Genomic DNA, 25,556 nt, shown 5'->3' with positions numbered 1-25,556 from the left:
AGAGAAAAGAGGACCGGTCCAAGGACTGACCCTTGGGGAACACCAACAGGGAGGAGAGTGGGTGAGGAGGAGTTACCATTGAAAGAAAATTGAAAGGAGCGGTCAGACAGATAGGAACCAAACCAAGAGAGAGCAGTGTCACAGATACCAATGGAGTGCATGATTTGTATTAGAAGAGGGTGATCGACAGTGTCAAAAGCGGAGGAAAGATCAAGGAGAAGGAGCAGGGAAAAGTTGCCTTGAGACTTAGCTCCGATGAGGTCATTGGTCACTTTAGTAAGGGCTGTTTCAGTGGAGCATGTCTCTGTGTTATCTCTCTTTGTACATTTCAAATTGAACCCATAAATAATTTCATAAACTGTCACAAATTATATCCGTGACATAACAGGGGCATGGAATTAAATTCCAGGATCCTACACTAGATCTCTATAACAAGATTGCTGTAAGTACTCTTAAATTATAACTTAAGTTTTCTCATTAATCCCCTTCCTCCATCCCTAGCCTTCAAAGCTAATTTACCCCATAACACCATCTGCACCCCAATCCATTCGATTGATGTGGTGGAAAATAAAGCCCAGGGAGGCGGTTTTTATTGTTTCCCTACCATTCATTTTTTCTTTATTTCACATAGAAAATAAAATGCACATTACTAACTTACAGATTTATTTAAAGCCCAAAGCACATAGAGTATTTGAAAAAAGATCACCTATAGATTCTTTAAAAGAACTTAAAAAAATACAATAAAATTTTTTTAGCGTACACAACAATAAAACAGTTATACTTACAGTATAATACCAATATAATACATTAAATATAACAGATAAAACAGTGTTAAATCAATAAATAATAGCTTTAAAAATATACAGATTTTGGAAACAGCAAAAGTCACAAATGCACAAAACTGCAAATAAATGCACAAAAATGCAATCAAAAATTACCGCTATAATAAAATAAATAAACCCCTTTCTTATACCACCAACATGGGTTGGGATACCTAATGTGTGAAGTGTAAAATGTATTTACATATGTGCTTCCATTTTGTGTGTAATATATTGTTGTATATGCATGTATTTTCATAATTAGTTTGAATGGCTTTTTAAATACCATGTCGTATATTTTTTTCTACAATGTATATTTTATGAAAGTTTGTAAGTTCCATTAATTCCATTCCATTAACTTTCTCTCTATCGTGCAGTATATACTAATGATTCCTAGATCTGGCTTCAATACTTTTCATTGACCAGGAGCATGAAACATGAGTTACTAGAAAGTCAAGTTCAAACTTTGTTCCAAATAAGTATGTTATGAAGTACTAAAGGATGTAACACCCATTTTCCACAATATAACAGAAACTTTTGCTGGGAGAAATATGTAAAAAAAAATTTGCAAATCTAGCACTTATGGAGCAAAATCATATAGTGGCAAAGTGTATGCAATAATGTAAATGTTGCTTTCATGAGGCATTTTTATAATTTCTTTGTATTGTTATGTTATTATTAATATTGTTTCTATTGCTTTAGAATGAGGTATATGTGTATTGCATTGTATAGGGTAATTGTGCTATAGGTTCTTATTTAGTTGCGGAGTTTATGATTTATGAAGTGCTGAGTGAAAACTTCCCTGGGTATTTTCTGTCTATTCTAAGACCTTCAGACTGTAGTAAAGACGTCATGCTTCCTTTATGGTTCATAGAGACCACAACATTCTCCCTGTCACTCTTAGGGGAAATAAATTAGTAGGCATACTACACCCTATGACATTTATCAGAAAAAAAGAAGTGCCCACCAAGCTTGACCACACAGGACAGGTACACCCAAGCTCAGAGTTTAAAACAAACAGTGTATATAATTAAACACACACAGCATATGCACTGTTTTGAAGTCTTCAGATAGCTTATGTCACAAGTGATGCAACTGCAGATCTACATAGTGGTTATGATGGTGCATCTGGAGAGTCATAACAAGGAGAGCAAATATTTTTTTCTTTAACATAAAAGACCATCTAGTAGGAATAGAACTGTAGATTGTGGTTTGTTTAGCAAAGGATAAAGGGCAACATAGCAGTCAGGAAAATATTATTTGGAGAATGAGAAGCTTTTGATTTCAGCTTTTGGCTACATACACACGTGCAATGGTTCTTGTCCGATAATCGGCTCAGGGCCGATATTGGACAAAAATCTAGCGTGCATACCTCACTCGTCAAGCATCTTTCAAACGACCGTCCTGGAGGATCCACTGACGATAGACAACTAATGATCCTCATGGAAGTGAAGGGGGAGAGAGTGCAACACGGTGCCGCTCTCCCTCCCCCTTCATAGAGCAGAATGGTGCTGTATTTACAGCACTCATTCATACATCGTGCAATCGTTAGTTGTTGTTGGATCGTGAAAGATCCTTTCCAACGAAAATTTTGAACGCATGTACATAGTCTTTAGGCAGTCATTCCTTTAAAGTCAACATATGGTGCCAATAAACACTAATAATTAGATGTAATAGATAGGGAATATACCATCAGATATATTTTGAGTAGCTAAGAAAGTCTATAATTTAAGGTTGCTAATTGATACAAGTAACAACTTGAGCCTCAAAGTAATTACTCTACCTTGCTTCCCTTTATATTAGCCTGACCGTAAGTATGAGTTTTTCGATCTGTGACTAACTGACTTCCCATTTGATGATGCTGACATAGTTCTGGGGCTAACACCACTCGGTAGATCCAGCTGTATAACTCTAATGTTTATAATGATAATGATGATAAGTTGTTTATCAATGTGGTCAGCATTCTTTCCATTGGTCACCAATTTTAGACGGTGAGAGTGGAGTTTTCTGTTTTGTAGGCAGATGTAAGACACATAAATGTATTATTCTCATTATTCATAGATAATAATATCTGGCTGCCGATGTGGTCCCTGTAGCCACTTTTTCTGACTCTTAGTGATTTTTTCCTATGTCCTGTTTTGGAATGCTTGCTGGTTACTGATAAAAATAACCAAGCTCATAAGCTCGTAAAAAACTGTTGCTGATAACTAAAACAATGTCCACTATAAGTAAAATCTCTGCTTAATTTCACAGTATAAATAGGAATTTTAATTGTGATTCTTTTAAATGTTATCTAAAACAACAATGATGTACGTGAACTTCAAACATTGGAGAATATCACCCCACTGCAACCATTATTGGTCAAAAAACAACTATGAAGAACGTCTTGCCACAAAAATAGTCTCTGGACTGTATTCACCAGCCTAAGTTTCCATGGTTAGAATTCTAATGTTGTGTCTTCATATGCAATGATTTTCCTCTTAGTAATTAAAAGGCTGCCAGCTTAATGTTCAGTACTCCATCTCCATGCTCCTCTTCTGGATATTGACAGCTACATGTATCTCCATCATCTTTTACATTTATTGGAACAGTTGTATGATGTGGGACAAAATCTCCTGTATAAACAAATAATATTCATTATTTCTGCACAGAAAATAGGGAGAGAAATTATTTTTTTTTGTGATACAGGATTGTTGTATATATATTTATACATTTTATATCCTTTAATCACATGACCACACAGCTTAGGAGAGCTTTAATAAATCAGGCCCTAAGGCAGCACAGGTCTGAAATAACCCTAAGTCTTCAACTTACATGTCCCTACTTTGGTCAGATTTTCACTGCAGAAGACCAGCACTGAATGGTCCCCTCTCAAAATTGTTACTGTTGCAGAAATTGTGGAAATTCTCAGAATCAGACTGATTTTAAATCATAGCATGTAAGATTAAAAAGAATTTGAGATGTGGCTATTTGATACCGCACAGAACAAAGTCAGTAAATATCTTGGTGAAGTGGGAACAGCAACTTATTAGGTTTGGTGGAGTGTTGGGGAAGAGCATCCATATCACTGCAAGTTTGCTTCAATTGACTCTTTGTAGTCATAAGTACTTAATGGTAAACATAATCTATTACAGTATAATACTAAAGTGCTATATTCAACCTCCATTGATACACTTTGTACCATGTATGCAAAAAAAATATATACATGACAGTGTAACAATATTTGAAACAATACCAATGTATCCATATAAATATCATCCATGGTAAACATATCACTTTCCAAAAAAGAGAGCTGTCTACTAAATGACAAGACTGATATAACAACTCATTTAAATTTATTTATATGACAATTCCAATGCTTTGTCCCCTTTATTATCCTTCCCATTCACACTTAAAGGGTCTCTAAACTCAACATTTTCACTTTACATAGAAAGGTAGTCAACCCTTCTAAATAAAGTAAAAATGTTTTTTTTTTTAGGTGCAACATCCTTTTTTTAGGGCACTGCCCTATAAGTCTTGATTAACACTTAATAGAAGCGCAGAGCCTCCCAGGATACCTATGTCATGCATCCCGAGAGGCTCTGGCTGCTCTTTCTGCACATGCCCTGAACATGCCCTGATCTTGGGCATGTGCAAAAGGGGCATTTTTCCACCAAGCAGAAAGAAATGCCGATCCAACGCATGTGCAGTGAGATTGGCTCTCTTTTTTTCCCCTTCAAAGGGGCTAAGTCACCCAATCTCGTACCTGTGCAGTGCGAGATCAGATGACGTAGAAGGAAGACTGAAGAAGAAGACAGAAGAGTATATAAGACATGGCAGTGCCTGGTGCTTCCTTTGCGCTGGGACGAACAGGAATTCCAGGACAATGTGGGACTGTATAGTGGTAAGGACCATCGCCGTGGGTGGGTCCTGCGGAATTAAAGGTAACTGTAATTTTTTTATTTTTAGCTTAGTTCTGCTTTAAGCACTGATGGAGTGAAGTAGAAAAGTTTCAGTTGTTTTAGGATATCTGATGTTATTTTTCTTTACTGCATGCATTGACCAAATGCGTGTTCCATAAGCACTAATTTCAATTTAGAAAAAAAAGTCCCCAGATATCAAATCTGATGTCACACTTACCTCTTTCCCTCTAAAGCGCAGACGTCTCTCTCCTGCGGATGCCGGCAGTTCTGATGATGGGCCTGTCACTGTTTCCAAGCTTTATCAACTTTGTCCAATCTGCTAGTCAATCAGAAAATAGCCTCCTGATCAGCCCTGGCTTTTAAGCTAGCTCACGCATTGCACTGTTCGTGCAACAAGTCTTCACTAGTGCCAAGCCCCTAGTTCTGTAAGCTACATCCTGTACACCTGTTGCTTAATTCACTGTTTTCTGTGTCCAGCTCAATTGTTAAGCCTGACGGTCTGTGGATATCCCTGCATTTCCTGTGCCTCCTGTTGCTTCCAGTGTCTCCTGTGTTCCCTGTGCCTGCAGTGGTCCCTGTGTCACTGCTGTCTGTCTCCTGGATCCCTGGCTATTGACCCCTGGTGTCTGACCTGACCTCTCTTACTTGCTGCCTGCCTTGACCGTGGCTTTCCTTGACTATACTTCTGCTTTGTGATTTGGTACCATGTTTTGCTAACTTTGGTGTGCCCAAGGACTGCAACCTGGCAGTAACCAGCGGCACAACATCCTCACCATCAGAGGCCCTGGAGAAGACCTGGTTACTGCATAGACTCTGCACCTTGGCCCTTCTCAGGGCTCACACCACTCCACCACCGTGCAAGCCATAGCACCCCCTTGTGGTCCTGTCTCTCCGTGCGTGACATCTGATGAATATGTAGGTTGCTCTAGCTACATAGTTACATACCAGGTCAGGATTATTATTATTATTATTATTATTATTATTAAACAGAATTTATATAGCGCCAACATATTAGGCAGTGCTATACATTAAATGGGGGTTGCAAATGACAAACAAATACAGGCAGTGACACTAGAGGAGAGGACCCTGCCCTGAAGAGCTTACAATCTAGTAGGTAGGGAAATTAACACACAATAGCAGGAGAGATATGTAGTGGTGGGAAGTAGTGCCATTTTTAATATACAGAAACAGATGGGTAGGTAAGTTTGAAAAAATGGGGTTTGAGTGCTCTTTTAAATGAGCAGAAAATAGGAGCATGCCGAATAGGATGGGGAAGACCATTCCAGAGAGTTGGGACAGCTCAGAAAAGTCTTGTATCCGTGCGTGTGATGAGGTTATGAGTGAGGAAGTCAGCTGTAGGTCATCAGAGGAGCGGAGAGAGCAGCTGGGGGAGTTTTTTTTTTTACCAGGTTAGAAATATAAGTGGGACAAGAACTGTGGAGGGATTTGAAGGCAAAGCACAGGAGCTTTAATTTTGATTCTAAGGTTAAATGGAAGCCAGTGTAGTAAACTGCAAAGAGATGCAGCGGAAGAGGAGCAGTTGGAAGGATGGATGAATCTGACTGCAGCATTCATAATAGATTGTGGAGGAGAGAGTTTAGCTAGTGGAATACTAGAGAGGAGGAGGTTACAGTAGTCCAGACGAGAGATGATAAGAACATGTACAAGGCGTTTGGTGGTCTCAGGGGACAGGAAGGAGCAGAATTTTGAGATGTTGCATAGGTGAAAGTGACAGGACCTTGAAATGTTGTGAATATAGGAGTTAAATGAGAGGGCAGAGTCAAAAGTGACGCCAAGACAATACGCCTGAGGGGAGGGCCGAATAACAGTGTTGTTAACAGTTAGATATATGTCAGGGGGATATTTGGAGTTTGAGTGGGGGGATGATGAGTTCTGTTTTATCCAGGTTGAGTTTTGGTCAGAAATCGGTCAGACATCCATGATGAGATGGCTGACAGGCAGCATGAACCTTATCCAGGACTGAGGGGGACAGGTCAGGGGTGGACAGATAAATTTGAGTGTCATCAGCATACAGACGGTACTGTAAGCCAAAGGAGGATATGAGACTACCGAGAGAGGAGGTGTACAGAGCAAAGAGAACCGGTCCGAGGACTGACCCTTGGGGAACACCAACAGGGAGCAGAGTTGGAGAGGAGGAATTACCATTGAAAGAAACTTGAAAGGAGCGGTCAGACAAATAGGAAGCAAACCAAGAGAGAGCAGTGTCACTGGTACCAATGGAGCGCATGATTTGTATTAGAAGGAGGTGATTAACAGTGTCAGAAAGCAGAAGAAAGATCAAGGAGAAGGAGCAGGGTCTTAGCTCTGATGAGGTCATTGGCCACTTTAGTAAGGGCTGTTTCAGCTCGAAAACCAGACTGGAGAGGGTCATCGCTGAGTCTTTTGTATACAAGGCATTCAAGAAGTTTGGAGACATATGGGAGAAGGGAATTAGAACGGTAGTTAGAGGGTAAGGAGGGATCCAGTAGGGGTTTCTTCAGGATAGGGAGAATTATGGTATGTTTGAAAGCGGAGGGTTAGATACCAGTAGAAAAAGAGAGGTTAAATAGTTTGGTTAGGCCCATATTCAGAACATTTCCAGGTCCTATTACTTTCACCTACGCAACATCTCCAAAATCCGCCCACACCTGTCCCCAGAGACCACCAAACTCCTTGTACATGCTATTATCATCTTTCGTCTGGACTACGTTAACCTCCTCCTCTCTGGTATTCCACTAACGCAACTCTCTCCTCTACAATCTAATATGAATGCTGCAGCCAGAATGAAAATCTCTACACTGGCTTCCATTTCACCTGAGAATAAAATTCAAGCTCCTGTGCTTTGCCTTCAAATCCCTCCACAGTTATTGTCCCACTTACCTTTCCGACTTGGTAAAAAAATATTCCCCCAGTTGCTCTCTCTGCTCCTCCAATGAGCTAATAATGATTTCCTCACTCATAACCACATCACTTGCATGGATACAAGACTTCTCTAGAGCTGCCCCAACTCTCTCACTCAAAACCCATTTTTTCAAACTTGCATACCCATCTTCTTCTGTCTTTTGAAACCATCACTACTTTCCACCACTACATATCTCCCATACTATTGTGAGTAAAATCCCCCACCTACTAGATTGTAAGCTCTTCGGGGCAGAGTCCTCCCCTCCTGTATCACTGTCTGTATCACTCTGTCATTTGCAAACCCCCAATTAATGTACAGCGCTGTGTAATATGTTGGCGCTATATAAATTCTGTTTAATAATATTAATAATAATAATATTAATAATAATAGGCTTGGTCCAGATCAGTATAGATCAGAGGGAACTGGGTCAAGCGAACAGGTAGTAGATAGAGATGATGAGAGAAGAGAGGAGACTTCGTCCACAGTAACAGGGCTGAGGGAGGCCATTGATGATCTACTGGTGGAAGGGGTGGGTATGGTTGGAGTGGCTTGGTAAGCAGAGGCATCATGTGTGATTTTGTCAATTTTATCACTAAAGTAGGTGACTATGTCTTGGGCTGGGAAGGTTGTTGTGGGGGGAGCAGGTGTTGAGAAGAGGTTGGGTGGGTTGGAAGTTTGAGAGGAAATGACAGCAGAGAAATATTTTTGCTTGGTCACTGTGAGCTCGGTGTTAAGGCTTTGTAGCTTGGCTTTGTAGTCCATGAAGTCAGTGTTGAGGCCAGATTTTCTCCACTTGCGCTCAGCTGCACGAACAGTCTTTTGTAGCTGTTTGGTGTAATTGTTGCGCCTGGTCGGGGGTTGGCAGGGTGGGGGTAGCGGAAGGTGGCAGGGGCAACGTTATCCAGAGGCAAGGAAAGAGAGTGGTTTAACATGGGGGCAGCATCATCTGGAGAGGTGATTTTGGAGAGAGTGGGGGTTTGGTATGCAAGGGTAGTTTGTGAATAGTTTGTGGTCAAGGTTACGGATATCTCTTTGCCATTGACCAGGTCTGGTGTGTGGCAAAGGGGGCAAGAGTTCAAAAGGTTGAAAGTGATAAGGTTGTGATCAGAAAGAGGAAATAGTGAGTTGTCAAAGAGGGTGAGGTTGCAGAGTTTTGAAAATACTAGTTGGTCAGGATAAAGAAAGACATACCCAGTTATATTCTGTGCGTCTATGCAAAGAGTGCCCTCTTGTTCTTTGTAATGATCTTAAAGTAAATAATCAGGAACAGGGTTCTCTATATGGACTACCTATATGTTTATACAGGGTGACCATATCCCCCTTAAATGTCTCTTCTCAAGGGAGAATTCTAAATTCTAATTGTATTAGTTTAGTTGCCCTTCTCTGCACTCTCTCTTTAATTCCACAATGTCCTTTTTGTGAACTGGTGCCCAAAACTGGACTGCATATTCCAGATGTGGTCTGAACAATGCTTTGTACAGGGGCAGGATAATGTCTCCATCTCTGAAGTCTATTTCTCTTTTAATACAAGAAAGTGCTTAGTGTAGTAATTTTTTTTTTCGGTAACAGAAAGTGCTGTGTGAGAAGGTGCATTGTCCTGGTTAGGAATTCAATCTTTTTTCCACATTCTTGGCAGTCTTTTCCTGACTCTTTCAGGTTTGTGAAAACTTCCTTTTAATAATGTTGGTTCACTGTTGTGCCCTCTGGAACCCATTCTGCCAAAATGATGTCCTACATGTTAAAAAAGCTTTGAATTTGGTCTTGCTTTGGTGTGCTTTTTGATTCTTGTGCAGAAGGTGTTTTCCAGTGATTTTGACTGTTATTTTGTTTCAGGGTCATACTGGAAGATCCAGATTTCTTCATAATTGATGACTTTTTGAAAAAGGTTCAAGTCCACCTCAGGTTGTTGCAGAAAGTTAGCTCAAATAACGTTGTGGCACTCTTTTTGCTCTAGGCTTAAATTTTACTAAAATTTGACATAAAAAAATTGATGTGTTGCTTAACTTTTAAACTTATCATAATTTCAGCACATCAGGGGAAACACAACTGCATTGAACGGCGACTGACAACAAACTGAACGGCATAGAGTGCTGTCCTTTGTAGTGCATGTTTGGATAAGTTTAAACAATCTTGGCAAGTGCTCATAATCAGTTCTTACTGCTTTGTTTAAGAGATTAATAATTAATAATTAAAAGACAGACCTTGCATATGCCCTCCATCCCTAATGCAGCCACCATATCTAAGTACTGGAAAACTACAATATATTACATATTTTGTTCCTAGGCTTAGTTATCCTTTAATCCCCAACATGCTCATTGCTAGTGGTGCTTTAGTTTATTGGAGGATGCTATTGTCATTTGTAATACTGACCTTGCATTTTTAAAGATGATGTTGCTTTCATTTTCTGTATGAGGAGATGGATAACAATGGTAATCAACAATAAAAAAAAGATCACGAGAACAGAAATAAAAATCCAGGTGCTGTTGTTATCAGGATCTAAAAAGGAATAATAAAGAAAGAGCATTAGAATTCATCAATACAACAATGTGTTACAAGATAACTATAGCAAAATATATAAATTGCGAATTATATGTAACATTTGATCATAAAGTTAAACATCATTTCCAATCTTGCATAGTTTTACAAGCTCTTCTCTTGTACGTAAATTGCTTGGTCGGAATTTATTCCTCACAGTCAGCTTCATAAGAATATTCATTATATTCAATATGGAGCCTACCTCATCTTCTGGCTGATGGACATTTTGCAACATCTGGCCATTATTTTCCGAATCTAATTGTTCCTGGCCCACCACTTAAAAGTTTTGGATTTTTGTTCTTCCAGTCATATAGGCTCAGGATTACATTCATGTATTTCCTTGATGGTTTGCAAGAGGCTGCTCAGGTGCGTTTATTAAATTATGTAGAGCACCCTGCAGGCTGCTCCTACCAGTAGCAAACTGAAATTTGCTTGCAATTTTCTTGATTTTTTTAAGAAAAAAAAATCAAAAATGAAAAATAATTGGAAAATGCTTTTGATTTAGCCTCAATGCTCTGGTGTGGTTGAGTTCAGTTTGACATGACACCCATCAAGTAAGTATGGCTTGCTCCTACTTTCTGCTCATTTAAAAGAGCACTCAAAACCCATTTTTTTTCAAACTTTTCTACCCATCTTCTTCTGTCTAATAAAACCCTCACTACTTCCCACCACCCCATATATCCCTCCTTTTGTGTGTTACTCCCCCACCTCTTAGATTGTAAGCTCTTCTGGGCAGGGTACTCTCCTCCTATGTCACTGGTTGTATCTGTCTTTTGCAACCCCTATATAATGTACAGTGCTGTGTAATATGTTGGTGCTATATAAATCCTGTTTATTAATAATAATAATAAAATTAATGTCCCTATAGGAGTTAATGTGTATGTAAATCCAAAACCTATTTTTAAATCATGTCAGTGTCATCAGTGTCTTCATAGGGAAATCATTTTTTGTGAATCTCCTACAAAGCTTCTGAGTCAAACATGCAATTTATGATAGCGTTGTCAGCCTGTTTTGGAAACTCAATCATTGGCTATTGAGTTGCCTATTAAGTAAGTAAGGGTATTTTTTTCTAAGTTCTGGATAGCAGTAAAACTCAACAAGTGTTAAAATTTTTACCAACTCTTTCCAAAACCTGTAAGCCAGTTCAGTTTATATCTATCTGTTCCTCGGTTTAGTGATACAGGGAAGCAATGAGGAGGACTTGCCGAACTCGTGCAAAAAGATGTGTTTCGGACAAGATGGGAGCCATCTGATAGTCATCATTACAGTGTGACCAATGAGGATGAGGACTCTCTCTGTATACCCCTCCATAAATTGAATTGTCAAACATGATAGAACATCTGTGTGAGTGTAATCACTATCACCCATATTACAGATCCAAACTGTACAACTCTTACCCAAGCAGTCTATAGATTTATTGTAGGGAGGTAATGTTCATACCTATGGACTTTAGTGCTTAACAAAGCACGTACACAGTGCACCAGGCCCAAATGAGAAGTTTTGTTAAATGCATTCAAGCCACATATATTATCAAAACATACAAAAGGGGCTCTCATGTTTTATGTACTGCTAACTTATGGCATCAAAAACCACAGGGAAAGGAAAGTCTTCCATGTTTTTCTGAAAAGCAAATTGTATATTTTTCAGAATGTTATTCATGCAGTAAACAGAGGTTCAGGAAGTAGGATATGAGTTTTACAAACCACTTTCATCTGCACCTTTAGAACTGTCCAGCTAGACCGGAAATAAAAAAGTTTGACAAGCAGAAATACAATGCTCTATTTTTTCTGTCTCTAGAAAACTGTACAGTTCATGGTTTGAACAAACCTAAATGCATCATGTTCAAAGCCACTCTCAGTTTGAAAGGGCATGGGTACTCAGCAGGTCCATTCACACCCAAAAAGTACAACATTACATAAAGAAGGTAATGGAAAGCGGCCAAAAAACACAATGTTTTTTTGTGATGGACAGTTTATTGTGGGTTTTCAATCTTTAACTTTGCAGCTCTTGTATACCATATATCTAATAATATAAATAATCAATATATCTTCAATAATATATCAGTTCATTATTGCAGACTCTTCCTAAGACTCAGTGTGCACTTAACATATTCTTGATGTGACCTTGTGTAGACACCCAAAAGCCCTAAGAATGTTGTTGGGGACACCATGTTAAATTAGATGTCAGCAGCCCCAGAAGACTCAGTTAAGTAACATTGTGTAGACACCCAAAAGCCCTAAGAATGTTGTTGGGGACACCATGTTAAATTAGATGTCAGCAGCCCCAGAAGACTCAGTTAAGTAACAATGAATTTTCTTCACTCTTCCCACAATAGCTATATATAAAAGGGTTATAAAGGGGGCGAGGGGAGGGACAGGAGCTGGATTAGTTAAACCCTTACATAGGGCAAGGAGAAAGGGTGATAGGCGAGGGAACTGACATTTCCTGGAATATTCACATTTTCTAGAAAGTTCAAAAGCACATTGCGAGCATACAAGCATGGAGGAAAAACACTGCAAGCAAACATTAAAAACTTGATTTTCAGTGGTTTAAACTATGATAAAATAGTTTAGCAAGAAAAGTTCATAATACATAAAAAAATGTTTCAAAACATACACTTTATGGAATAAAACAAAGTCATAATGAAAGGAACCTGAATGCTATTAAAACATTTTTAACAATCAGTTTGATAGTCCAACAGGGCTGACAACACTGCTGGAATTATAGTAAAGCAGATGCAGTGTTGGCAGTTTGAACAGAAAGTTAGAATTTCTGGATTTCTCAGTACAGGTAGTCTCGAGGTTACACACAAGATCGGCACTGTAGGTTTGTTCTTAAGTTGAGTTTGTAAGCAAATTTGGAACAGTTACACTATTTTAATTAATTCAATGAGGACAGATGTTTGTCTCAACATAATATTAGGCAGCATGGTGTCAGTTACTGTATAAAATCCTCATTGTGAGCTAAAAACAAACAAAGCAAAAAAACTAAGCAAAAGAAAAAAAACTTTAAGGTGCCTAGACATTAACTACTGTGCTTTGATATGCAAAAAGAAACAACTGTAGAGATTGTCTTGGTCATTAAATAGGCTTAAAGAGCTTGCAGAGGAGCTCAGTCTCAGCTGTGTTTATCAAAAGATTTCTTCTGCAAAGTCATGCAAACCGCCCCCTCCCCCCTCCAAGCCTATGTGCTGCACACGAGGAAGCAGGGAAGCCCCGTTGGTATCTAGGAGTCGTCCGTATATTGGATGTCCTTAACCCTGGGACTACCTGTATTTGCAAAATTTATTCATTTCATATTGTATATTTGCATGGTGTTGCTTGCACCATTTGTTCATAGTTTTGCGAGAAAACCATATCTGAGTCATAAAGATAGACAATATATTTTTATTTACTTACCATTGGTTTTACAAGTTGGGCTTTTGTTGGTAAGGTCTTTGGCAGTAGGACTTGGTAGTAGGGTAGTAACAGGCCTATAAATATAAAGCAACATGCAAACCATATGAAATTAAATTTTGACATCCATAAATTATCTATAAAAAACTATTGATTTCTAAGTGTATTATGTGTTTTAGTCTAAACTTTTCCCAACTCAATTTCCAAATTTGTTATTCAATTCATTTTCTGTTTACAAAAAATTGAAATGGCATATATTTTTTATTATAAGAAGTTATTATATTTAATTTCCTGAAAGGTCACAATTACCAGTAGAATATATATATATATTTATATATATATATATATATATATATATATATATACTAAAGATTTGAAGCTCAACCTCAGCCAAAAAATGTCATTTTAGATCAGGAAAAGTGGAGGCTCAGTCTGGTTTTCACCTCAATCTGATACTGTAGTGTAACGAGTGTTGGGGTATCTTTTTGGATGCAGAAATAAAAACGCAGTAGTGTGCAGAATGGTTGAAAGTTATGACAATGTTCATATTGTTTTGTGGAGAGTATAGTTCTGGTGACCCCTCTCTAAAAAGGGTTAAAAGCAAAAACAAAACAAAACTAGACCAGTGTTTTTCAACAAGGGTTCCTCCAGAGGATGCTAGGGGTTCTTAAGGCAATGAGCGGAATGTGCCAATTAGTTGAATTTAACTGAGATCAATGATTCTTTTGGCTGTCTGTAATTGTGACATTCTTCCCACTGGTCAGCAATGTAAGAGGAATTCTTCCCATTGACCACCAAGTCAAAATAATGTTAGTAGTGGGTATAGTATATATTTTAGTGGTTCTCTGAATACCTGAAAGTTATTTCAAGGGTGCCTCCATGTCAAAAAGGTCAAGAAAGGCTGTAAGTAATAGCAGTGTCACATTTATAAAGCCGGGAATAAAATCTTCATTAACACGTAGCAGAGAAATCAAACATGTTTCAGGGGATGATGACTATACCACTTCTTCAGGGAAAACAAGGAAACAAGTGTTGGATTGAACTGTAATAGCACTGGTGCAAATTTAATTGATACAGACAGATCCTCGGCCAAGTTTTTATTGCTTCTGTGTCCTTGTTGCAGTGATTTACTCATCCTATTTGGCTTGGTTCCCATGTGGTTAAATGTTCTGCTGACAAGTGTCTAAGATGGGTATTCCCCTCACTTTGAAGAGATCTCCTCTGGTTTATGCATTACAAACCACTGGTTGTGCAAAAAAGCTAAAGGAAGGATAAATAAAAGGCAGGAGTATAACCAACTGCATTCTTTAGACTCCACACAGTCCTGCGCTGTATCCTTGGTCTGTTGAGCAGTTGTGGGGGTAATGAAGAGGGGTTGAAAAGGTGGTGCTGGAAGGGGTGTTGGTATTTTTGAAGGACATTTTTGCTGTGTATGAAAAGGAACTTTTTGCTAGGGTAGGAGGTATTGGGATATAGTTGTCCCTTGAGTATGGGTGAAGGGAGATGAGGAGTTATACTGAGGTTAGTTGATTATATATAACAGGAAGGTTGTTCATACTTTGTTCATAATTTCTTCACAACATACACATTTACCGGCTGTTGTTGTTTATGGAAAGCTGAGAAACACTCTCTAGATAGTAAATACTTTAGAGTAAAGGTCTCTGGAAAGCTGAGACAAGTTTTGGGGGTACTGGAAACTTAAAAAAAACAATGTGGGGGCATTAAAAATCTGTGAACAGTATGAATTGTAATTTGGAGGTTTTTCTTGTATGTGGCCCAGAAAATTCAGACGATATGTAGACCAATATGCAGCATGGTGGTAAGTGCTCTGGCCTTTGCAGCGCTGGGTTCCAGGTTCGAATCTCAGGACACTATCTGTTTGCAGGTTCTCCTTGTGCTTTCCTCCGGGTACTCCAGTTTATTCCCACATTCCAAAAACATTCAGTTAGGTTAATTGGCTACCTCCCAAACTATGGACTATATTGAAGACATATGACTATGGTAGGGACATTAGATTGTGAGCTCCTTTGAGGGACAGCTAATGACATGACTATGAACTTTGTACAGTGCTATGTAATATGATGGTGCTATATAAATACAGTATAATAAGAATGCTGTATATCCCATAACTCTGCCTCTGTGCCCACTCATGTTGCAGGATAGAGTTTGAGCTAACTGGAGGGACCAAGTTCAGAGGTCCTTACTGCCCTATGACTTGTCCTTCATTTTTTGTGTAAAAGTAAAAAAAGCTTTGTCTTTACATACACTTTATTAAATCCACAGCACTGTCCCAGAAGAGAAAGGATTCAGACCTAAATGACATTCTAAAATGCAGAACTATAGACCAGACATTTCATGAAAGGCCAGCTTACTGCTTCATAAAGAGGTAGTTCTGAAAATTGAGGGTAAGCCCAAGCAATTGCATGGTAAAACTACAGATAAATAGAAACAGACAATCAGAGCCACCCTGAACTCAAGCAGCAATTATACATAAACACATTTAGTGTGGTTACCTTTAAAAAAGAAAACACAGGAGTTGGTAGATGGCCTGGCATGCTAGAACTTCCAGTAAATAAGTCATGCCCATGTTGGTTTGCAAGTTACAAGAAGCTTAGACACATTTACAGTAAGCTACTATAAATAAAACCCTTTCTGGTGTGATGATTATCTGACCTTGGGTAGCGTTTCCAAAATCAGAATATGATAATGATAAAAAGCGTTGTCCAAGAAAGAGCACATGGTAAGACTTGGTATATAAAACAAAAACAACCTATTTAGGCATGGGGCTTGGAACAATATATGCTATGCTGTCTGTCTAATATGGTGTCCCCAGACAGATTTTTTTTTGGGGGGGGGGTGACTACTTTCTAGATATTCACCTGGGTGGGAGTATTGGAAAAATTACAACAATTAAGAGATATGGAAAACATTTTAGTTCTGAACATTAGAACTGAAGCACAGAGAATAATCAGCATCAAAGTGAGATGGAATCTTTTTAATATCTGGAAGATAACTTTCCATACACTCATAGCTGAAGGGTAAGATAAAGACAATAAACACTTTTATGAAAAAACAGAAGTGACAAAATCCCAAAAATGATGGTAAATTGAATGAACAAAATGTAAAACATGATCTATGGATGGGAAGCAATATCACTGCCATACATACATTTTCAAAACTTAAAGGGTTAGGCATTGCCCACATTGTTTTTGGGTTTATACTAATATACTCAACTAATATACGCAACATCTCTGGTGATTGGTGTCTCCTAAAATCACATTCTAGTAATATAGTGTCAGATGACTCTATCCCAGGCAATGTACAGTGACCCCATTCTCTGATCCCTACTTCAATACTGGAAATACCAGGTGGAAAGGGTTTTTATTTATCCAAATATTCCTGGTAGTGTGGAATGATGAGGAGTCTAATCGAGGCTGAATACAGAACTGGAACAAAATAAAGGTATGGGACATGGGCTGCTGGAGAATAACCAAAACCACCTTTTTTACACCTACATACTTTTAGGAAACATTTTTTGTGACCAAATTTTAAGGAATAAGCAAATCCGGTTTGTTTTAATACCAGTGTCACAAATCCTACTCAAAAATGTGTGCTAAGCTTCAGGGAAGTCAATGGGGGGGGGGGTAAATGGTAAAATGTTAGTTACTTAATGGGGGCCATTTGGCAAATAGTCAGCTCTCATTTTAAGATTCCTCAAATCCAATGCAGGGATTTACCAGTGAACTCCCTGTTCAAATTGACCAGGGCACTCCCTGTCCCTGGTCAATTTAAAGATTGTATTGCAGAAATACCTCTGTTAGCTCCAAATGCAATAGACAATTCTGTAACTTGCAACATAAAAATAAGGAGATTTATTTTTAAATGCAATACATTACCTCCCCTGGGATAGAATACCCACACGTAAGTCAGTACTCTGGCCAGAAAAGGAACAGTACAGTAAAACTGTGTAGTGAAGTTGTTGTTAAAAGCAATCAACAAAATGAATTGCATTTTCTTCTAAAAAGGCTCATTTCTGTTCATAAACTAGGTAACATTTCCTGCTGTTATTTTTTCTGTATTTGATAAACCAGTGTACCAAAACCAGTCCAGCTTATTTATGTATTAAAAAAATTAAACATTGCAAAAATATAAATAACTTACATGACATGCTCGCACAGTCCGCTTTCCTTCTCTAGAACAGTTCCAGATGGGCATTTTTCACATTTATATGTATAATGGCTGATTCCATCATCTAGAATCAAAGTCAGAATAAAAATAAGTGGTTAACGTAAGACAAACCGTATTTTGCTAAAGTTTTGATTGTATGATACTTTTAAAATAACAATAATGTGGGATGGGCAATTATGGCCAGCCTCGATTTGCCAGCTTCTCCCATGATAGTTTATATTCTCTTGGAGAGCGTTAATAAATCCAACAAAACTGAATACAATTTTCATAGACATTATGCATACACTATGGTTGAAGAATTCAGTTTCATTATATTAAATGGCACTAGAGAGAAACAGTACTGATTGCTGTACAGAAAGCTGGGGCCTGAAGCAAAAGGTCACTTTATTTGTGCCACAGAAGAAAAGCAGTTTAACTACAAATAAAGGGCCAATCAGCATAAAGTAAAAACCAACATACCTTCAAAAATAAGTGCAACCCTCAAAATATCACCCCCTGAAACAAAAGCCCACATTTAATGGGAAGCCTAGCATAAAAATGTGGACAGGACAGCAGCTAAAATAAATCACTGACATAAAATCAACCAAACATTCTCCCACATGCATTTGAACATACATTTTCCGGGTAATTGAATCTCAAACTGCAGGATGCAACCTAAACTCAACAGCTCAGAACTCAAACCTCACCCCTCATCCAGCTATTTTCAATTATGGGACCTAACTTTATGGTGGGGTAAGAGGAGGAGGGGGCAGAAGAGGTCGGAGGTTAAAGAGGAGGGTTGAAAAGAGAAAAAAGGAGGGCATGAGAGTATGTTGCTACAATTAGAAACACAAAATAATAATTAAATAGGATTTCAAGCTACCTAAAGCTTAAATTAAGGACAATGATAAAATAATGAAAATAACTTTTTTTGCTAGATGTACGAATACATATCCAGAGGCGGTCAGGAAAAAAATCATATAGGGGTGTGCAGATGACAAGGTAAGAAAATATGGGAAGAGAGAAGGGAACAGATCAAATAGTTTGATGAGTATGTGAATCTCAAACTGCAGGATTCGCCATATAAGTCATATAGAAGGGGCATGAAAGAAAGGGGAAGGTAAAGGGGAGTCGGGAAGAAAGCAGACATTAGATGAGGGGGAAGGAAGGGAGGGGAAGAGAAAAGAGAGAAGGGAAATAAAAGGAGATGGTAAAGAAGGGAGAAGACAAGTATGGAAGGAAGGTGGGGGGAAAAGGTGAGGAAGGGGAAGGTAAAAGGAAAAAGGAGAGCAAAAGAAAGAGAAAAGAGGAATGGGGAAAGAAGGGAGTCAAAATAAAAGTGAGGACCGGGAGGAAAGAAAAAATAGAGTAAAGGAAAGTGTAAGAAAGAAAAGAGGAGGACAGAACAAAGAGGATATAGAGAAGAGAGAAGTGAGAATAGGAGAACGCAGATGAAGAAACAGAGAAAGAGGGAAATGGAAGAAGGAGTGAAAAGGGAAAAAAGAATAGTAAGGGAAGAGAAGTGAGGAGAATGATAATAAAGGAAAGGGAGAGGAGGACAGAGATGAGATGAACACTATGAATTGTAAGAAAGAGAAAGAAAGAAAAGAGGGAAAAGGAGAGAAAGGGGAGGGAAAAAGAGGAGAGCAGAGAAGACAGGAAAGGAGATGAGATTAGTAGGGATAGGAAAGTGGAGTCGAGGGGAGAAAGGATAGAAGAGGAAAGGGTAAAGGTAGAGCTGACGAATAGTCGGGTAGAAGGGGTATGATTAGGATAAACAGATGGGAAAAGAAGATCAGTTTTTGTTATAAGATACTCAGCATGTTTTGAACAAGATGCAGCAGAACTCTTATCACACTTTTAAATTCCTATTGCTGTATAAAATATAGTGTATATGCTGCCAGGCAAACAATATTACATGTTATTTTAAGCCTCTCTCTTGTATTGCATGCTGGCAATTCTTTGCACTCTGTACAACTTTTTGTTTGACATCCATAGCCTTGATGACAGCGGCATTCCATCTCCTTGTGTTCACATGGCTCTCTCAGGTTATCTGCAAATGAGAAGGCATCATTTTATTATTTGCAATTTTTTCAGTATAAACACATAAAAGACTTTCTTAAAGTATAACTAAATTGTATTGTTGAAAATATATTATTGCAGCATAGTTGTCTCCCAATAGTCCTATGTCTACAGTTAAAATGGCCTAAAATTACCGTTGGTCAAAGGTGTCAGATTTGTCATTTGTAAAGGTACAGTTAGTTAAAAGTAAATTCATCATCATTCAATGAGCTATTTCTGGTTTTGTGACCCAGTGTTGAAGACATTTTTTAGTGGATGTGAATTCATATGTAAGTCATATATAACTAATGAGCTGTATGTCAGTTGTGAAAGAAAATAACATCCAGTGTTCCTTTGGTCTTTTATCAGTTAGGTTGGGCTTCTCCTTTTACTGACAGGATGCAGTTGGCCAAAGGCTTTGGGCCTAATGAGATTGAATGTGATGGTAGAATGTCTTGCTCTTTTCTTTAGTAACAAAGTACCAACCCTAAATGTCATCCTAAAGATTTATTCTAGAACAGGGAGAACAGGGATGGTTGAAATACCTAACAGCAGTAATTCTCTTCAGCTATCAGTTTAATGTGAAATACAAAATTTCTAATCTGTGCTATCCCATGCAGGGCAATTCATCAGATAAACTTTAAAGCATCCTCCTCAGCAGTGAATAATCTTTTACTTTAACTCCATATTGTTCTGTTCAGCTACATGAAATCTATTACTTCTGGGTGTGATAGGGCATGTTACTCACCCCATGTAACCCCTGTATAGGCTCTGAATGGAAGTCCATTTAAAACTTACATAACAATGTTTCTCCTCTCCCCCAATGGCTGAAAAACAACAACACATACAGAATGTATGCTTTGGGAGAAGAGAGGAATAGCAAGAAACTTCCACGGTCTTGCATTAACAAATTATAAGTTCATGTAAAATAATTCATATTTTAAACATTGTGTTCTGCCATATAGTTAAAGAAGTTTGTTATGAAAGGACATGGAATACCACTTTAAACATAGCAAAAGCAATAGGAAGTATCTTGAACCTTCCTTTAGGAAGGCTTATAAAAGTCAGAGGTGTATTATTCACACAAGCCATCTAAACTATTTCACCTAAACACATGTAATCCATATTGAATTTGTAGGTGAAGGGACAATGTAGTGGATAGGTTTACAATAATTCTTTAAGCAACATACTGCCACTACCTACTACCAACTAAAGGTTGTTAGTGGCTGCTACCTACATCTATTAATGCATCAAATAGTCTATGGTAGTGTGTTTTTTTTTGTAATAGTAATAACAAGTGGTTACCCTAGTTTGGTAATGATGTGATTGTAGCACATGTGACTGCAGTGGTTACACTATTCGGTTATGTATTATCAGAAAGGAGAACAGTGATGAGAAGTTACCTTGACATTACCTCATGGGAATTTTGTTACCTTCTCTTTTTCTAGGCTGCTTCAAACTGATAAAAATGTACAAATATATGATATCACATATCTGGGGCACCTTTTACTGACTACTCATTTACAGTAAATACATTTTAATGAAGTTTTTTTTTAACCTGTGACTATTACAGCCTATCACATCAACACATTTCTCAAAACAGTATTTTGAAGTTATTTGAGACAAAAGTAAGCTCAAGACACAGCATAATTCTAACTAACAACCCACTTTTAATGCCGATTCCACCACTGTCTCCTCTTTTTACCTTTAAAGGCAATGCTTGGCCATTGTCGTAGCCACCACCATTTTTAAATCTGTTGACTTTTTTGATAGCCTTTTCCATGGTATCCATTGTTAGAGTAGGTTAAACACAGTAGTCTCTATCATCTATACCTTGGAATCTTTAATATACACCACCTTGAAACCCTCCTATGACACTTTAGAAGCCTCCAGTTTAATAGCAGTGTCTCTAAAATCCTTAGGCTGCACACTAACATTTAATCTTTCCAAGAGAAACAAAAAAGTGACAGAGCGAGGGGGGAACGTCACACCACTGTGCTATCTTCCACAAGTGACTTAAACAGAGGATGAATGGATGGATCTGTCCTTATGAAGCCATGAACATTGTGCCTGATTTTTTAAAGCTTGCCAAGGCAAGAATCATCTAAAATGTGTACATTGCCATAATTTTAGTAATGTCCGCCAGAACCACTGCCACCACCATTTGTCAAGTAATGTGGTGTCAATCTTCATGTACAATATTTCCTATGTCTCCTCTGCTTCTTTGGTCATAGTTAGCACATTATTATCCAACACCTTTCTCATAGCCACTACAGCCACCTCCCTGTCATAGCATAGCAGTTGTCCCTTAGATGGTTTTTCTTAAACAAAAATTGGGCAAGGCACAATGCAGTGTAAGGAAGATTAATACCCTGGTTTAAAGTTTTTGTGGATAGGAGAGGAGGAGGAAAAGAGAGTGGTAGATGGTTTGAAAAAGCAAAAGTAAGCTAAACCAGGATTTGCCAAGGCTGAGAGTGGGATTGCTGGCAAGCCCAGCACCAGAATTATCATGACAACGGATGACAACGGCAACAGCAGCAGTGCTTCTACTACCCAGTGGGCAAAGTGCATGCAATTTATTTTGTAAATATATACTCTGTTATACAGACTAAAAAGCATGACATAGTTACATGGTATAAATGACCACTGTGATGAGGAAGTCATCAGCGTTCCAAGTTTGGTTTGTTATGATAAAGGTCAGGCGGTCCATATTGGCTATGGCAGGCAAGCACGTCTAATACATGTACTTCAAGATGAAGTCTGGTAGCCCACCACACTGCAATTCATCCTTGTTAGGGATTCTAAAATGCTTTAAATTTTCATCTTTTAGGTGTTCTCCAAGCACCAGCCTCTCCCACCACTGTGCACATTTAAAATTGTATTTTTTTAGTTTCATGAAGAAAAGGGAAGACTTAAACTCTTGTCATGCTTTTATTTGCAGCCTATCCTCGTGACACAACAGAATGTGAGAAACAATTGCTCCTATCGAAAGGTTTTCCATCACATCTTGTTTTGATGACAACTTTTCTGATTGACAATGGTTATTAGGACAAACCACCCAGCTTGGACACAAATGTGAAGGACAATGTGACAGAAGGTTTAACGTACTTGGGAAAAAAGGTTTTGCCCTTACATACAGGAAAATTATACAATTTAAACATTTAGGAAATATAACTCTGTCTGGGTTGCTTACAATAGTTGCATTTTATTTGATTTTAAATTGTAGGCAATAAAAATTTGTCCTAATCGCTATAAATAAAGGCATGTGAAATTTCACATTAATACAACTTCCTAATACTAAAATGACCTACTAGAATTATTAACCACAAACTAATCAAGTCTACTATGTTACTAGATCAACAGTCATTTACAAATATTTGGCTATCTCCGGTATTGGGTTTTTCTCTTTTGTGCAAGTGGTCACTGTTCTATTTTTGTGACATCACAAAACATGCAGGAGAACTAATATAAGAGGTAATATACATCATTGCCAGTGTTTTGCTACCCAGCTAATGTGGAAGCCTGATGGAGCAGCAAATTTCTGGGCAGTGCAGTTTCTTTCGGAGAAAATTTGTGCCTTTAAAGGTCTTTTGAAGCAAGCTATATGGCAGAGAAGAGGTTGAATAGAAGAAAACACCTCTAAATTGAAAAAATAAATAAATGTATGGCTTATAAATGCCCACAAATGTTCCACAAATGCCTAAATGCACATAAATGACACAAATACCTAAAAACATCTCATTAATTTCCATTTAAGGTATTTGGGGCATTTTTGGGCATTTGCAAGCATTTCTAGGCATTTAAACAAAAATATTGTACAATGCTGCAGGCTGCCCAATAGGAAATTGCCCAAAAACTCTCTGGTGTGACCTGGCCCATTCCAATAAATGGGAATTTCAAACATAAAGGAAATAGTCCACATAGGTTTAACTTTAATTTGTTAAATGAAAATAGTATCAGGAGTTACTATGGGCATTTGCAAGCATTTCTGGGCATACTGTGCAAATGCTGCAGGCTGCCTACTAAGAAAATAGCCAAAAACTCGCCGGGTGTGAACTGGCCTATTCAAACAAACTAGAATTTCAAACTTAAAGGAAACAGTCCGTGTAGACTTATAAACAAATAAGCAACCAAAAAAAATCATACAGCAAACAGTGTTCAAGCACACTTTACATGCTGGAATAAAATATTACTCACTTTTTACACATTTTGGGCAGCATATTCGACCTTTAGTTGTGGTATAGACTGGGTGCATTCCATTGTTGCATTCCCCCATCACTACTGTACCAGTCCCGTTTAAAAGAATAATGCACCATGCTCCAAAAAACAACTTGGTATGCCAGCTCAGTTTCATTATTGCTTCCTCTTGTGTTGTTGAGAAGTTTTAAAAGAGGCTGAAAGGTTTGTCATAAAACTTTCTTCTCCTTTTGAACATTAAAACAAGTGCATCTGGTGTACAGTACATATCTTTATAGCTCTGTGGGAGCTTCCTGATTGTGGTCATGACGTCTGCTGCGCTCTCAGACTTTAAATATTCGCTATGTTGGGTTTTGGTAATTATGCAGCGTGAAGAGTCCTGTTGGCATTTAAAGTGCTGTAACTGATACACAGATTTCCATGTAAAAGTCTGTTCCGTGTGAAAGTCTGTTCACTGAAAGGTGAATTTTGGCTGGTAATAAATTAAAGGTCATCTTAAAATGGGAGGAATGTTATACATTATGTAGTTTTATATCCATTACCCCAATATAGTTTCTTATAGTAGAACTAAAGTTTTACTTTTAGGAATCAATGATAAGGCAGGTCATTATTATAGAAAGGGACAAGTGATCTAACCCCCTACCTGCATGATCACTCATAATTTTTGAACTTTGAATTTTCACACAATCATTTTTCAGAACATTAGTTTAATGTTTCTTAGCCAAGGTTCTTTCAGAGGTTGTTAGAGTTTACCCAACCAATGAGCAATTTGCTCCTTTTGGGTCAGTTTAACTTTTTGCAATGATCATATTTGCTATCTGTAAAAGTGACATTCTTCCCGGAGGTCAGCACTGTATGATGCATTCTTCCCACTAACCATCATACTAATTCACTGTGAACTGTGGATAAAGTAATCAAAGCAGAGGTTATTTTAGTCATTTTAGGGGTTCCCCCTTATTATAAAGGTCAAGTAAGACTGGTTTGTCTATAGTATTTCCCTTTCTTTTAGTACCTTTATGATGTAAAAAGCAAAAGGAGCTAGGCCAGCAGAAACAATTATTAAACATTTCCAAAACAGAAGCAGGATATGGTTTGCAGGAAGGAGGGGGCTGTGCTGTAAAATTTTACTTGGAGAAGTCACATTCTCTCTAAATGTCAGAGGCACTTTGCAAGTTGGTAAGACAAAAAGGTAATGGAAAGGAAAAAAAAATGCAAGTAAGCCTTTAAAATACTAAAAAATACTAAAAAATATAAAATAATAAAAATAATTTAACTTGGTAATGGGGTTTTTACAGGAAGATAAAAATAGTACTGACCTGTACATCCTTATACGACACCTATAAAATTACACAAAGGTGTACATTTCTTAATTTTTCATGGGTCAAGTTGCTGTCATTTGACCATATTTTGCCGGTCTCTGAAATGAGAATCTTCACTTGCTCCCTCGAATTACAAAAAAAGGTATTGTTGCTCAGTAAAAATATGCTCAAAATAGATTTGTCTGGATTTGATGCCACACTTCAAAATTCAGCCAACAATTAACTCACCATGTGTGCTCATGTTTGCTTACAAAAAATAA

The 25,556-nt window shown here is 37.9% G+C and overlaps 1 protein-coding gene across 1 annotated transcript; it reads right to left on the bottom strand.

Annotated features, from left to right (window-relative positions):
- Positions 1-592: 592 nt before the first annotated feature.
- TNFRSF18 (TNF receptor superfamily member 18) lies at positions 593-24,199 on the bottom strand. Its single transcript, XM_072425753.1, has 6 exons — positions 23,978-24,199; positions 19,638-19,772; positions 17,714-17,804; positions 13,556-13,629; positions 9,993-10,118; positions 593-3,433 (listed from the first exon to the last, which is right to left on the bottom strand). Exons 1-6 carry the CDS (start codon positions 24,132-24,134, stop codon positions 3,306-3,308), a joined length of 711 nt encoding a protein of 236 aa, XP_072281854.1. The 5' UTR covers positions 24,135-24,199; the 3' UTR covers positions 593-3,305.
- Between the last annotated feature and the right edge of the window lie 1,357 nt (positions 24,200-25,556).

Source organism: Pyxicephalus adspersus, chromosome 11 (assembly GCF_032062135.1).
Source record: "Pyxicephalus adspersus chromosome 11, UCB_Pads_2.0, whole genome shotgun sequence".
NCBI lineage: Eukaryota > Metazoa > Chordata > Amphibia > Anura > Pyxicephalidae > Pyxicephalus > Pyxicephalus adspersus.
This window is presented reverse-complemented; position numbering and strand designations above follow the sequence as displayed.